The following is a 15507-nucleotide window of genomic DNA, read 5'->3' as shown; positions in this document are numbered from 1 at the left end:
TCATGCTACGGGGTATCTGGCAGCCAAAGCCTTCTCGGAAAAGGCAGGTGGACACACATTTCCAAAACTACCAATTACAATCTGCACTGCTATCAAGGCAATGCAACAGGCTGGGAGCTGACAAGGTCAGGTGAACGCTGAGTCCCCAGCTTACCTTACGAGGAGTCTTGATGTACAAGTGGTAAAGCCATTTCAGGACTGCAATTCTGGTCATCATCCCAATGGATGTATCACTAAGGTGGTAGTCCAGCACCTGAACTATTCCATCCAGGTTCAGGGTCACCTGTATCCTCTCACAGCTGCATGGAAAGAAGAGAGGCTGGTTCAGTGCTGTAACATCCAACTCATTCCTCCCATGGTGGGGAAGTCTACGACACTCCAGAGGCTGCATCAAACAACCTCAGCTCAAACCCTCACTAGATGTAACTCACTAGGTCAGGTTGCTAGTCCAGCCAGGCCTTGAACATTTCCAGAAATAGGCCATCCACAACTTCTCTGCAAAACCTATGCCAGTACCTCACCATCTTGTGAGTAAAGAGTTTCCTAACATCTAATCTAAATCTCTCCCTAGTTCAAAACTGTTCCCCCTTGTCCTATCACTGTCTACCTATGTAAATAGTCACTCTTCTATTTTATAGTGCTTTGGTAGCAACAGAAATCTTCAGTGCTTTAAGGGTTACCACTTTTCCCGAAACAGCTGGTACCCAAAAGGGACTACTCTAAATAAGTGTAGCATGGCTGTGTGAGAATCTGGTCCACTGTGCAGCTGCCAGAATCAGGGTTCAAAGATTAGAGATCCACAAGATGCGCTCAGAATCCACCTCAAGGCTGACCACTCAAACAGCTTCAGAGAACATTAACCCATGTGTACTCAAACTCCAGTCTGATGAAGGCATCCAGGTTCTGTTGATCCCAGTGGATTTGTGCTGAGAACTGCAGATGGTGCCCTGTCTGGCAGCATGTTTGGGAACACAGCTCTCTGCTACAACCCTGCCTTGAGACCTTCATCTTGCTTCCCAAAAGCCATCCCAGAAGATCAGGACAACCCCTCATCATAAACAAGTGATGAAAGGAAGCAACGCCCTTAGTTTGCCAGGATACTGTCTCTGCGAGAAATCGACAGCTGCTGCAGACTCTTAGCTCTTGATTCACCAGTTTTTCTCCCAAGTAGCTGGGACTTGGACTGGGACAGGTGACCCCAAGACAGAAGCTGTCATGATACAGCATTTTTATGTCCTGATTGCGATCCTGAAATCTACCTGACAGTTTCCCACCCCCTTGACAGCAAGAATATGGGAAGTATTTGTCACAGAAGACTCATTTAAGGAGACATAATGGTTAGAACCAAGATGGTTGGAGAAGACCACCATGGGGAGGCTGCACTAAGAGCCATGTCATGCCTCTCATACCCAAGCTACTGAATTATTCAAGGCTGGACCAGGCTCTTGCCGATTTTTCCAGTTGCAGAGAGCTGCCGTGCATCTTGTTTGATAAGAAATCCTAAGGGGCAGATTTCTCACGGTGTAATTTGCAAGTAGAGCTGTGGCTTAATAGGATTTGATCTTCCCCAGGACACACGTTGTAAGGGCGAGATGAGGAGGCTGCAGCCCCTCAGAGCCCTGTGGGGATCTGACTGCTTGATCTGCCTCACATAACAGATGCTGGGGGCTGCAAATTGCATTTCACTTTGATGTTGAAAACAACAGCCGAGGGCCAAATGCTCAGACACACGGAACTGAGGGGAAGGAGGGACCCAGAGCATGAGGAGTTTGGGAGAGATGTCCAAGGGAGCAGCAGTTCATTTAAGCCAGCCTGAATAAACACTGTATTTGGTTTTCCTACAAGACCATCTCCCACAGCAGCTGCATAGCCTGCCATGCTCCCACTACAGGGCTTCAGATGGAAGAGGAGAATGAAACCGTGACCTGGTAACACCTCCACACCAAATATATGCATTGTCTGCACAGGATGGGGGAAAATAAATCTCAGGGTAATGCACGTTTTCAGAGGAAAGAGGCCAAAAGGACTCCACAGAGAACTGGTGCCTGAAGCTAAGCAGTTTGGAGGTGGCTTTGATGCACATCCCACCAGTTCCATGCTGCTGTGAGGTTAAGTGGGCAAGATGCAGCCTGCCATGCATGCAGTGCCACAGCACTGTTGTCTGCTGATGCTGGGCTTCTAACAGTACAGCAGAAACTTGCCCCTAAAACTAATTTCCAATCTGGTTTGTGCCAAAATCACTTGTGAAAACCCCATCTGTGATGCAGTACCTGGGTAGAGCCTCAATGGCTCAACCCAAAACCCACCTGAGTGGAACCCAGGAGGTGGCCAGGAGCACCGGGCTGACCTGGAGTCAGGCAGCCCCCCAGCCACACCGTGTACCACTGCCCTGTGGCTCCGCTGGGCTCTGCTCTCACTAGGAGGGATTGCAGCTGGGGAAAGCTCCTCACCGGCTACCCTCTGTCTACAGCTGCTGAGATAAACCTTTTAGGGGGGTTGCTGGTGGAGAAGCAGCTCCTTTACTCAGTACAAAACCCAGGCACCACTATGAAAGCTAAGAGATCTGATGAACACGGGAAACTGGGCTAAAAATCTCCCACAAAACCTCTGGGATAGAATGCCACCAGTCTACCATGGGCTACCCCCTTTCCAGGGGTTATGGCAGCAGCTGAGCGCTGCTGCAGCTCCAGAGCTGGGCTCGCAGCTCAGCCTGGCTCTCCATAATCCCCAGGCAGGAGGGAGCAGGAGCAGCAGTAATGGCATTGCGTTAATGTGATTCTCTGGGCCTGCCACGTCGGCTCCCAGTGCCGGCATCTGTGGCAGGGCAGATGTCAGATGCAATCACTTCCATCTAACCCACTACCCCAGATTCTCCTCCAGAGCATGAGCATGGCCCTGGCACCGCCCCCGCTGTTTGCCTATGACAGTGAGAACATGTTTTTAGGGAAAATTGAGCAACGATGGGGGCTGTGCCAGGCTCTCACCTCTGGATACTGGGAGTCTTTGCTCAAGCTCAGTGGTTGGGTCAAAGACCCATCCCCCAGCACATCCCCCCACCTCAGAAAGCACCCTCCAGCACAGGAACTGACCTTACTTTCCCACTACATTCAACCCACAGCAATGTTTTTCACTCCATGTTCTTTATCAACCCATTTTCTCACTTCTCCCCTTTCTTCAAGGGCTCCTGCCATCTCTGTCCTCAGCAGTTGCCTTTTCTCTGCCAATGCCTGAGCTGTCATCTTTCTCCTGGCCTCCTGCCTGGCCCAGCTGCTGTGCTGACCCCATTTTCAGACAAGGTTAAGGTCTGGGCCAGGCTCTAGCCTTTAGGCAAGCCCAGCAAAATGGCCTTGCCAAGGGTGGAAATATCCAGGTTCTTTCATTGTGGTCCAAGTCACAAGGGCAGCTCCCATACAGGCTGGCAGCTGTGTTCCTCAACGGGCTCGAGCCAGCGGCCAGGAGGTAAATAGCTCCCCTCTGCTATTGGTCCCACAAGCTGTCACTTCCTTGTCCTTCACCACTCCCATTTCAGTGCTCTTGGCTTCCTTCTGCTTACTGCAGTTTCCAAGATCCCTCAGGGAAACGATGAGGCAAAGGTCTAGGCAGAGGCATCCAGTCCAACAAGCTGTAGATCACTGTGACAAGGGCTGGGGCAGTGTGCCTGAGGTTCCCCTCCAGCTCACGCACACAGGCATGAAGTGGAAGCAGCAAAGGGAAGCCATCTCCTCACTCCAGGCTGGAGAGAAGGGCCAGGAGAGCCATCCTGGACCTAAAAGCTGTGCAAGACGAGCTGCTGGAGAATGGGATTCCAAGGCAGGCTTAGTGCCTTAGCTCAAAATGAGACATCATGCTGCCTTCAGCTAACCACCCCCTGGGTGCTGCAGAGCACCCAACACCATTCCTATCCTCTACCAAAATATTCCCACTTCCATGAGCTCCCCAGCTGCACCTTCAAGGTACATCAGGCTCTGGAGGTACAGCAACTTCCAGCATGAGACAAGCAGCAGCTATTTTAGCTTTGTAGTAAGCACTAACTACCACATTTAAAAGCCTGGTTTAAATGCAGGCTTGGGCAGTTCAGCTACGTGGCAGTCACTTGCCCTTTCTACAAAGCAACACACAACTTTACATGTCCATGTGTTGCTGACTACCACCTAAGGCATGAAGCCTTCCTTCCATCAGGAAGTACCATAAAGGCTCTTGGAGATTTCATGTCCCTTGTCTAGTTTGGCGAGGAACTGTGATCCCATCAACCTTGTCCCATTACAGAGAGCCCAACACTAACTGATTCCAGTTGTGCCCGACCTTCTGCCCAGGAATACCATCAGGAAGTTGTCTCAAACTGTCCAGGTCTTGTTTTGAAACCAATGCATTTACAAGACCCTAAAAAACAGTTTCCAGCTGTTTTGGTCCACTGACACAGGACAGACATCTGGATCTTCTCCTGTGGCAGCTCAGACCGACGGAAGGAAGCCTGGGCTCTGCTCCAGCAGCCACACTTCCACCTCCCCTTCCTGATCCAGGCTCACACCAGCTAACACAGCAGCAGCATGCTCAGCCAGGGCACGAGGAGGATCCAGTGCCTCCGAAATGAGGTTCTGGTCCACTTCCAGTGACAGCTTTTGCAGAAGCTAGAAGTGGGGCCCCCCCATTTGGATGGAGAACCCAAGAACCCCTCCAGCCCAGCGCAGCCAGGCCCTCCCAGCAGCCAGATTCTGTCTTGGCACAGACACGGTCTCCATTTCCTAGTGGATGCCACCAGGAAACTCCCTCAAAGTAAAGCTGGCAAATACTTGGGATGCATTTTGGAGCATGTTTTAGGAGCAAGGGGGTTGCGTGTGTCAGTTTGTGGCCGCAGGAATGTGCCCAGCATCCATGTATTGAGCATTCAGGCCTTGTCATCTTCTTGGATGGCATCTTCCCAGAACACGGCCCTGTGCAGACGCCAGGACGTGATCTCCTCTGCCCCCACTGACCAAGGTCCTCCCTTCCCTGCTGCTGCAGCACTCTTGTCCCTCTGCAGCCAGCTGGGGAGGGCAGGGGAAGGGGGCGTGAGAGCTGCATGCTTGGCGCTCAGCCATGCTCCATCACTTGCTCGCTGGGGGAGGCTGGGGGAAGCGGGGGGGGGAAACGAACAAAAACAGAAGCAGAGTGACTTCATCTTAAAAGGCAGCTGCAACTTCCTCTGTTTGCAGGCTTTCCAGCTTTTCCCAGCAACGCAACGGCTTCCTGCGGTCCTGCCTTGACACCCAGTGGGCATTCAGCGTGCCGGCAGCTGCCGCTCCCCGGTGTGAATTATGGCTGCTAATGGCCACGGGTGCCAGCTCCCGCCTTCCTCCAGCTCCAGAGCCAAGCCAGACAGCCTGAGTGACGGATGGAGCACCAGGCAGACGTCCAGGGCTCCTGTCAGCCATGTACAGCCCTCCCCACAATCCCGTGTCAGTCCCCCACAACAGTTGCCTCAGTGAAAACGTTTCAGGTCCCAACACTGGACCAGCAGAGAGGTCACACAGGGCAGGTAAACCCCATGGTAAAGCCTGGAGTTTCCTGTAGAAAAGGGCTTAGGAGGGCTCTGCAAGGCCAGGTCTCTTAGAGATATGGAGGGTCGGGTCTTGCCTTCTCGCCCAGATGGTTTTCCCTCGTGCTCGAGTTGCTGACAGAACGTTTCAGCTGTTCTCCTTCCAGCTCAGTGACACTGGGAAAAGTATCCCAGCTCTCCCTGCTTCTGTCCCTCTTCAGTTTTCACTTCCTCTCTCCCTCACATGCAAGATCTTCAGCACAAAGCCATGGCTATCACTTGTCCTCCTGACAACCTAACCCTAACCCTAACCTGCCTCTTCGTTTTCTTTCCCCACCCAGTTCCCCATTTCAGCCTTATGCACATCCACTTCTGCACTTGCAGAAAAACTTCAAGGGTTGAGAAGGGTCAGGACAAGGAAACCATAAAAAAGCCAGGGGAAGTAATTTACCACCATAAACCAACATTGAGGTGCAAATGAAATGACTTGTACTTCCAAGAGTTAAAAAAATTAAGGGCATCATTAAGACCAAGGAGCAGCTGGGCTGTGCAGAAATGCAAAGAAGGAACAGACAGTACAGACCATCAACCTGAAAAGCTGACGCTTGCACTGCTCTGGGATGTATTGTGATGGGCATCACGCTGGTAGGATGCAGCTAAAGCAAGGCATCCTATTTTGGGGATCACAACAACAAATAAAAATAAGCATCAGCACAATGAAAGTGTCAGAAATCACTGCCTCTGACTAAAGGAACTGCAGGAAGCAGGAGGAAAGGAAAGCTATCAGAACAGATGGATTTGTGCCACAATTCAGATAGCTGGATGGGAAGAAAGGTATTTGCAGGAGAGATCATGCTGGGCACAGAACTAGTGTAGGGCTGACAAATTCCACAAAAGGCTGGCAGGAGGCCAAGACCTGTGCAGCCCTAGGTCCAGCCCCATAGACCTGTGCTATGTAGGCTGCCAAGACAGCAGCATGGAACAGCATCAGTCTCTTCAAAGCAGAAACACCTCAGTTCATCATAAAGTCGAGACATTTTGGTGCAGATACATCAGAGAAAAGCAGTCAGCTCCTAGAGCTTCCCCAGTCATCCACCCTACTAGGACCCAAGGGACCCCAACTGCCTCCCAGCCCATCCCAACATGTGTCAGTCATTGTCTGCACCCCAAGAAGCCTTCCCTTCTTCTCAATCCCCTCTGAAGCAACATACAGACCCTACCTGGTTACTGTGAAGACACCACTGTTGCTGGAGTCACCAGATGCATCCAGGGTACCTGGGGGCAGAAAAAAAAGGAGACACAGCTAGTGGGGTGATGGGGAAGGTAGACAGCAGGACTGAGAGGCTCGAGAGCTGCATGACCTTCTGCAAAGACATCACCAGTCATTGTCTGAGGGTCCAGGGACCCAAGGGATCCCTTCTGCCTACAGAGCATTTTACACCCCTCGTCAAGCCCTTCTCTGCTGCCAGACAAGCAGGTAAAGAACTTCACTTACCCACCAAAATGCAGACAGGTACTGCTTCAGACCTCTGCCCCAAACTGGGTGGCCTCCTCTAGCAGAGACCCAGACATATCCTGCTGATGGATTCAACCATTCTCAAAGAATTAGCTCAGAACTGCAGACCTGCCTTTGACTCTCTTGATTTCAATACCTAAATATACCACATGCACAGTGAATGTAGAATCCGACTCAGGACATCTCCACTTGGCCATAGCCTGACTCCCTGCTGAAACCAAGTGACTCAAACAGCTTTCCAGCCTCTACTCTGTGCTGAAACTGGGTCTTACAAGCATGGTGACAAAGCATGACAAGATGAACTTGACCGTTTGTGCCCCCTTGTGCCAACAGCCTCTACTCACACATGCAACATCACCACATCAGCACACCCAAAGAATAGAGCTGAGTTTCTCATAGAAAGGCATCACAACTTTATCTATCTTCACTACTTTAAGATGTAATTTGACACCAGAGGGGCTGAGAATAAAGCAATTTAGCTTTCTGTTGATATTTTAAAGCTCTTCTGTAATAGATTTTAATACAAGAAGGTATTTTTGGGACAAATAAGGAATAATAGAGTTTTTGCTGCTGTGCCGTGGCAGTAAATTTTTCTGCTTTATCTGTTCTAGTAAAAATACTTGTACAGAGTTAGGTAATGAAAGCTCTTGCACCTTTATTGAAGACTAAGATGCTTATTTAGACTGATATTTTGAAGTGCCTGGGTCCAGATTACGGACAGAAGAAAAAAAAAAAAAAGAAGAAAAAGACTGTTGCATTGGCCGGGAATCGAACCCGGGCCTCCCGCGTGGCAGGCGAGAATTCTACCACTGAACCACCAATGCTGCCCTGTGTGCTGCCCCTGTGCCTGCCGCCTGCTCCTGCCACCCCAATTGCTGCCCACGCTCCCGCTGCCACCCACACCCTGCCCCGGCAGCTCCCCCGGCAGTTCCCCACTTCCCCGCCTTCCACTGCGGCTGTCGGACAAGGAAATCCCTGTCTTAATCCCATCCTCCAGCTCCCTCTCACGGCAGGATTTTCCAAAAGCCACTGCTGGATGTGTTACAGGAGAGCACTGGGCTGAAGGTGCAGCTTTAGAAGAATCCAGATGAGCCTCTGTGATTTAAACATTAACATGTATTTCACGCACCTGGACAACAAAAATGTGTTGTGCCAGAAGAAATGTTTAGTCATGCCAGGAGAACAGCACCCAAGGGATGTCACAGGGCTAACACCACTGCTGTTCCCAAGCATTGATTCATGCAGACCACTTCGTTTCCTTTCACTTGAACCCTCCTCAGGTCTCCCATGCCACTTGCAAACTTTTGCCTTTTATGTTCTGGAAATTTCAAGACTGGGACAATACCTGCCAGATGGTCAGGAGAGTACCATGAATCTGGAAAGGATCCAGAATTCTTCACCTTTCTGTTCTCTACTTTTCCCCACCACACACATCCTCCATGCACATGTTGATACTCTCTCAGGACTAATACAGCTCTCTGAGCTCTTCTTTGGGTGATGATGCCTGCTCCCAAACTAGAAATTATCTTCTCCAGGTCAACCTGATAACTAAGCATGGTGAGAGGATGAGGATGCTCACCAGTGCATGCAGCAACGCAGCACCACCCAGGCTCCAGGTCAGAGCAATAACCCTCTCATGCAGCCTGCAACAAATGTGTCTGTCTCAGCAGAGGATCGTCTGTGCAACAGGTCTCCAAATAAACCACAGAGGTCCCATGTACTCTGAGCTGCTTCAGGACAACAAACCAACTCAAGAACTTCTCAAGAGAACATTCCCTTGACCTTCCTTACACATCTACTGGCCCAGACAACTGGGACTCACCGGTGGTCACTGCCTCTGGCTTGGAGAGGGACTCTTCCGAGGTGGGTTCTGCTGGTATAGTCATTGATGGCTTGGCCTCATCCATTTCATCATCCTCTGGGATGACCAGCTTCATCAGACTCTGGTTGCACACGTTTGCCACCTCCTTGATGTCTGAATGAAGGCAGTGTAAGGAACACGCAGTCCCACAATTGGGCAGGTGCCGGCCACGGAGAAACCACTGCAGCCCCACTAGAGCTGCCCCAGCCCAGCTACTGCAACCCCCTCACATCCAAAGTGTGGGTGTTAGCACTTGGTGGGAGAACTTTTCCTGGACCTGCATCCCAAGGGCTGGAAACAGGCACTGGAACAGTGGGTTCCCTGTGGGTTGCTGTAGCAGGAATGGAATGGGAGCAGCTCTGAGTTACAAGGATACTCTTCTTGCGATCATCATAGGAGAGACACGGCAGGACAGCGGTCAGGATCCCTGAGGAGTAAGGCAGCATCACCCTGCCAGCCAGCTGGATGAACTCCCGCATCCAGCACATGGCTGTCAGCTGGATCAGGTCATCTGAAAGACATGGGACAAGCAAAGGTGAGGGCAAGGACAGCACTGGCTTCACAGACCACCTGCAAACGAGAAGCTGCCTCTGCTCCATCCTGAGAGACTCTCATCTGAGATAATTTAGTCCCAGAGGAGATCAGTAAGACCGGAACCTTCAGTGAGCCTGAGCTTGAACACAATCAGTAGGTTTCAATTAACTCAGTTCAACTCATAATGCAGGTTTCCTCATTTACAAGTATTCCATCAAGGTTCCCAATGCATAAGGATATTTCTTCAGGCACACCCATTACAGCTGTGTGTCTGGGTCAAGCACCATTCCTAAAGCTGGGGTTTTAGCAACCTCCCTAAATTCTGGAAAAGGCACCATTGCCAAAGTTATCTGCTGATGCAAGGCCAGATTTTAAGTTTTAACAGTGTAAATTCATTGGGAGTTAGTTTCATCAAGAGCAACCAATCTCAGTCTATCTATACTTTTCTGTCTCCCAGGAAACTCACTTCCATTCAGCAACATTTAAAGAGCGCAATGAGCAGAACTTGGGAACGAGATCCTTCTCAGGAAACACCTCCAGCTGCAGCTGTAACCCTCTGCCACTGCCTACACAGCAGACCCATGGGAGCTATAGAGCAGCACTGGCACAACAGTGACAAAAAAAAAGGCGAGCAGCTTGCTGGAAAACTCCTGGCCTGAATCTACAGTTGGCACCACAAACCAGGAGACTGGTGCTACTGCCTGGCCCTGTGAACTCACCTGCTGCCTGGCAGTGGATCACCAGGATATTAGCCATTTCTGCAAACTTCACACTGGAAGGATTCTTCTTGATCTCTTTCAGGAATTCCCCAAGAGCCACCTCGCACCTGTGGAGAGACAGAGTGATTAGGGAGAGCTTATGGAGACCATCTTCTCCAGGTGCACATGGAAGGATGTTGGTGGCACAGAAGTGTCTCTGCACAGAGGCAGGGGCAGGCAAGATGAGGCTAACAAGCTCTCCCTGCCCCACAACAGAGACTGCACACAAGTGCAGGGACAGAGGTAATGGCAGCCCAGAGTCCCCCACAGCTTCCACAACTCTCCCACAGCCACCCAGGTTCTGTGGATATGGAGATGCCTGGGATGACGAGCGGTGGGGAAGGTGATACCCAAAGCTTTCAGTGCTTGTTCCTTGACATGCTGGGAAAAAAAAAAAGATATAGGGAGGATCCAGAAAGGCTCTGCAGCAGGATAGACCCAGGCTGGTCTCACCACTTACTTATGCCCTACAAAACCAGTCCAGCCACTCTCTCCCAGCATAAAACTGACCTCCCTGAGAACACACAGACATTTCTGTGCATTCAAAATGCCTCTGTCTTGGGACCAGCAGTGTATCTGTGGAGAAAGCCCCCAATCCTTGCTTCTCCTCTCCACCCAGGAGATGCCTTGCCACAAAAGGCTCTCATGCTGCAAGTTACTTCAGAGAGCTCATGCCCATCCCAGAACCACATGAGCCTCTGTAGCTCTGATGCTGGGTGCTGGGAAGGCAACAACTCAACCAAGCCAAAATAGTTTGTCCCCCAGTACAGAGTATGGCCTCCTCCATGGCCCTGGGACAGGAGAGGCCCTTGCCAAGTACACCTTGATCCATTGCCCAAGCCAATCTGTCTTCACCACACACATGGAGCTTCAGTGCAGTTATACACAAGAGTTGAAAAACAATAGAAAAAATGATGGATGAACAGCAAACATGACACAGCCCTTGCAACCAGCCTGCCTCCACACTCACATTTTCCGTATCTCCTTGCTGTTGTCTCCCAGGATCTGGAAGAGTCCATCTAGGATTTCTGGCAGGTAATCCAAGAGGTTGATATCAGGTACGGACTCTAAGACCAGGATCTAGATCAGAGAGGAATATGAAAGAAAAGGTGAGTTTTCAAGACGCCGGCTAACATCACCAGCCCAAATCTGGCAGGATACTGAGGAATTCGGAGCTGAGCTGTGTGGGATAGGGGGAAGGAAAAGAGGACACTGTGGAGTTGCCCATCCTGGGAAGTAGTTGAAGTAGCACAGCAAGCAAGCAATCAGCCTGCAGCAGTGCTACATTTCCAATCACAGCTCTGCTAAACAAAGCAGGGATCAGGAACGACTGCCAAGATGCATCCATGCAGACCTGGGATGGCAACAGTATGGCTGAGAGAGAGAGCACAGGGGAACACATCCCCCCAGACTCCAGCCAGGCACCAAGAGCTCCTGCTTTGCATAGAGAGAGCAAGTGGAGATCCCTTCTCTCCCGGAGAGCAACATCTCTCCATCACCTCTGCGTGATGGAAAGCAACCTAGCACTATCCCTTGGGAGACCATAACTTCTGGAGCACATTATGTCTATTTATACAAGCAACACTTTAAATGCACTTTCTAACTTGGTGTGCAATATCCTGAACAGGTTGGCAGAAGTGTCACGTCTCCACCACTGCAACAACAAGGGGACAGAGAGCAGGCCTTTTAAAGAAGCAGGAAAAAAACTGCTGACTTAAAAACCTGCCCAAATAAATCCAGGTGCCTGAGCTTACACATTGCCATAGATATCTGCAGTTTTCCTGGAGAGGGGAAGAAATGGGACACAATGACCTGGAGTTCAGGCTGGCAGGCACACACAGCAGCCCGTGTACCTACCCAGGATATGATGAACTGGCGGGCGTACTGGTTGTTGGAGTAAATCCTCTCACGCAGCAGTGGGATGAAGCCTACCAGGTCAAACTGGTTGCTCTCTGTCACGATATCCTGCAGAGCCCAAGCAGAGGGTGTTAGAATGACTGCCAGCAGGCACACATGCAGGAATCCTAACCCAGTCTTTTTAAGCCACATGACAGGAAAAAGGAGAAAAGCATGAGTCTGCAGGTCAGGAGACCTGGGGAGAAGGAATCATGCAGTTTATCCAGGCAATGAGCTGACAATCCCCCTCAGGCAGAGACTAATGCTGAGCAGGACCCAGAGAGGGATGCTCCTGCTGTGTGCCAGCCTGGCTGAACAGGAAGATGAGAAGCTTCTCTGATTCATGCCTCAGCTGCACACATGAGCAAGCACTTCTGATGTAGCCACGTGGATTGGGGTGGAAGAATCCCCTGACTTCTCTTTACAGCTCTTTCCACACGCTTGGTGGATTTTGCTGCATGGCCAAGTCCCTGGCCCTGGTGCAGTGGAGCAGATCCCCTAACAGGAAGGTTTGCAGCAGGACACTGGGTTAACTGCTGTGATAACAAGGAACAAGGGCAGGACCTGGTAGGATGCTGCTCACCTCTGAGCAGCAGCAGAAAAGGAACTGGGAGGTCTGTGGCAGGAAAAGCCCATCAGCAGGCAGAACAGGAACGGGAACTGAGCCCACACACTGAAGCAGCAGCAGCTCCACTCACATCATGACTCCCCTTAGGTAAGGGAGGGAGAGCAAAGTAACAGCCCTCCTGCTGCCTGGCACAGCACTGCAACCCTCAGACTCAAACCTTGCTTTGACAGCTCCCACAAGCTGAATGCACACATGGCACTGCGATAACCCACCAGCCCCTCCATCCAGCTGCCTGAGAAGGCCACAAGAGCCTTCATCAAAGAGGCTGCAGTCAGTGAGAGAAATAAATGTTTTGACAGCAGCCACAGGACTGAGGTGGGATGGCTTTAGCAGCTGCAGCCTTGGGGACTGACATGTCCCCAGCCAAGATATGGCTCCAGCTTGCACCAAGAACTCTCAGATGGAAAGCAAAAATACCTTGAGGAGCCGATCAAGGAGCTCAGAGCCACTTTTGACATTTGGGTCAGGATCAGCAGCCAGCTGTGAAAGACAGAAACAAAGAGACATTGCAACAGTGGGTTCCAGGCCTGCTCCCTGCTCTGCAGCACAGCTCCCAGTAAAGCTCACAGGACTGTTACTCTCCTTTGACAATACAGGGACAGACAACAGAAGTCCCTTCATCTCCAACTTCTCATTAGGCTCCAAAAAATTCTCCTGAGAGAATTCCTAAGGGGGAGACCAAGCACACATCACCTCCTCCAGCTATGCAGGTTTTCATGGGCCAGCAGTCACACTCTCAAAGAACAGAGAAATGCAGGTTACCATGAAAATCTGCAAAGGCAGACACACACAGACAAAGTTTTGACACTACAGACCCAACAAAGCCAAAGTGCTGCCCGCAGCAGGTCTCTCAGCCTCATTTTCTAACACCATTTAACAAGGAGCAGGAGAATACATCCTGGAGGTGAGGACAGGGAACAAGGTATCTTACAGTCAACTTCATACCCACAGTATCAGTGGCTACTGTGTAGAAACTGCTCATTTTGCTGATCCTTGTGGGTCCCTTCCAACTCAGAATATTCTGTGATTCTGTCCTTCAGACCTGTCTGGGTCAAAGTAAACCAGTTTGCTTGGAAAGAACGTCTTGGACAACTTGGTTTGACTTGGAGATGAAGACGGCTAGTCCTCGAAATGCACGTGGGGTTTAATAGGAAGCTTCTTACCTTGCTGAGGCCATCAAAGAGCACATTGAAGTGTGGCAGGACAGAGCCCCTGGCCACCTTGACAATGTTGTAGAGAGCCTCGCAGGCGTAGTACCGCAGTCGACTGTCAGCATCATTGAAACACGTCAGCACTGGCTCGATCAGCTCCTTCAGGTACAGCCCAGAGTCCTGGGGGCAGGAGGAGACTGCTTAGCTAAGGATCATGCCATAGAGAGTGGGAAGAGATGGTGCTGCCCTGGAACATACTGCAAATACTCAGGCCTGTGATGGCTTTAGTCACGTCCACCTATGCTGGGCAGGTTTACTACTGAATTTTGAATTTTATTACTGAATTTTGTTGTTTAGGTACAGTGAGAAGCGATCAGGTTTGTTGGGCATCTACCTCATCTCCTGCCTGCAGGGCAGACAGAGCCAGGGATAGATTTCTGCGTGGGCCAGTGTCAGCAGTGCACAGCAGGAGATCCAAGGGCTGCAACTCTTGTTAGCTCCTTTAACACAAACTAGCACCCAACCTGCTGAGTCTAGTCTTACTGGTGGAGACTGAAGAGGGACAGGAGCCCTTTAACCACACCCAGCCAACTGCCAGAAAGTGCTCCTGGGCCCACAGTGTGTGGCTGGGTGTGCTAGGAAAACTCCAACACAAGGCAGTTGTAGGCTGCAATGCAGGGAGGGAGCTGGGGAGCTGTGGGGTGACCAGCCCAGCTCTTCTCATCACACTGACCCAAGAGGAGCTGCTGTTCTCTCACTACAACCTGCACAAGCCAAAAAAACTCATCATACTTACCTTGCCCAGGGCAATGGAGCAAGCAGCAAGGCCAATGAGTCCCCCTTTCCGGCTGTGGGGGTGCTGGGATAGTGCAAACTCCTGTGACAGGATCTGGATCACGTGTTTGATCTGGGATGTGTTGTTCTGAGCCACAAACTCTCGCACCAGCCTGGAAAGAGGAGGAGGAGGCACACAGGGAAGTTTAGGTTCTGCCTGATACAAATGCTGAGGGGCTTGGTGACAGAAACAATGACTTTCAGACACAACAAACACCAGAGAAAGAAGTACTGAAATGGGGAATGCTGAAGGAACCCAAAAGTGAAACCAGAGCTCTCCCCTCCCCACTCACATTCACCAGCAGCTCCCTACCTTCCTGCTGCTCCAGCCTGCAGCCTCCTACGCTGTTCACAAACTCTCAGCCCAGGATGTGCTTTCAAGGGCCAACCCAGTGCAGCTGTGTGCTTGCAGAGAAGTTACCAGGTCTTCAAACGCCCTCTCCAACAGGGCAGGTTACTGGCATCACTTACCTCCAGCATGGCACATGCACCCAGAGTGCTGGTGGCTTGGCAGTGAATTGCTGCCCACAGTGCCATGGTTTTGAACCCTTCCAGCCACCCATACAGTGCTTCAGTCAATATCCCATATATTTAACTTTACCACTAACACTGTATTTCAATATATTCTTAAACAGCCCAAGATTCAACAAAAAGCCAACAGTTTCCATACACAACACCTACAGAACTGCTTCCAGGACCCAGCTTGCCCACCCAGCTCTTCAGCCTCAGTTTCCTGTTGGAAGATCCCTTGGCCAGGCAGGGAGGCGCAGGCAGCTGTGCAGGCAGCTGTGCAGGCAGCTGTGCAGGCAGCTGT

At 50.9% G+C, this 15507-nt stretch overlaps 1 protein-coding gene and 1 non-coding gene across 3 annotated transcripts in view; both read right to left on the bottom strand.

The window, feature by feature from the left end:
* The window catches only part of VAC14 (VAC14 component of PIKFYVE complex), a 57816-nt gene that overhangs the window by 39587 nt on the left and 2722 nt on the right, over nt 1-15507 (bottom strand). The window contains exons 2-11 of one of the 2 annotated variants that reach the window (XM_015640250.1): nt 14656-14806; nt 13872-14039; nt 13126-13188; nt 12042-12149; nt 11155-11264; nt 10146-10252; nt 9269-9403; nt 8854-9006; nt 6736-6790; nt 155-299 (exon numbers count right to left, since the gene is read on the bottom strand). In XM_015640250.1, coding sequence (XP_015495736.1) covers nt 155-299; nt 6736-6790; nt 8854-9006; nt 9269-9403; nt 10146-10252; nt 11155-11264; nt 12042-12149; nt 13126-13188; nt 13872-14039; nt 14656-14806 — 1195 coding nt within the window. Of the gene's footprint in view, nt 1-154; nt 300-6735; nt 6791-8853; nt 9007-9268; nt 9404-10145; nt 10253-11154; nt 11265-12041; nt 12150-13125; nt 13189-13657; nt 13755-13871; nt 14040-14655; nt 14807-15507 lie in introns of those variants that run through there. The other variant, XM_033517183.1, reaches the window with a different exon arrangement.
* Nucleotides 7785-7855, bottom strand: TRNAG-GCC. Its single transcript has one exon. It is a non-coding gene; the product is annotated as a tRNA-Gly (tRNA).

This window comes from Parus major, chromosome 11 (assembly GCF_001522545.3).
Source record: "Parus major isolate Abel chromosome 11, Parus_major1.1, whole genome shotgun sequence".
NCBI classification, from domain to species: domain Eukaryota; kingdom Metazoa; phylum Chordata; class Aves; order Passeriformes; family Paridae; genus Parus; species Parus major.
The sequence above is the reverse complement of the archived record's forward strand: the minus strand, read 5'-3'. Positions and strand labels throughout refer to the sequence as shown.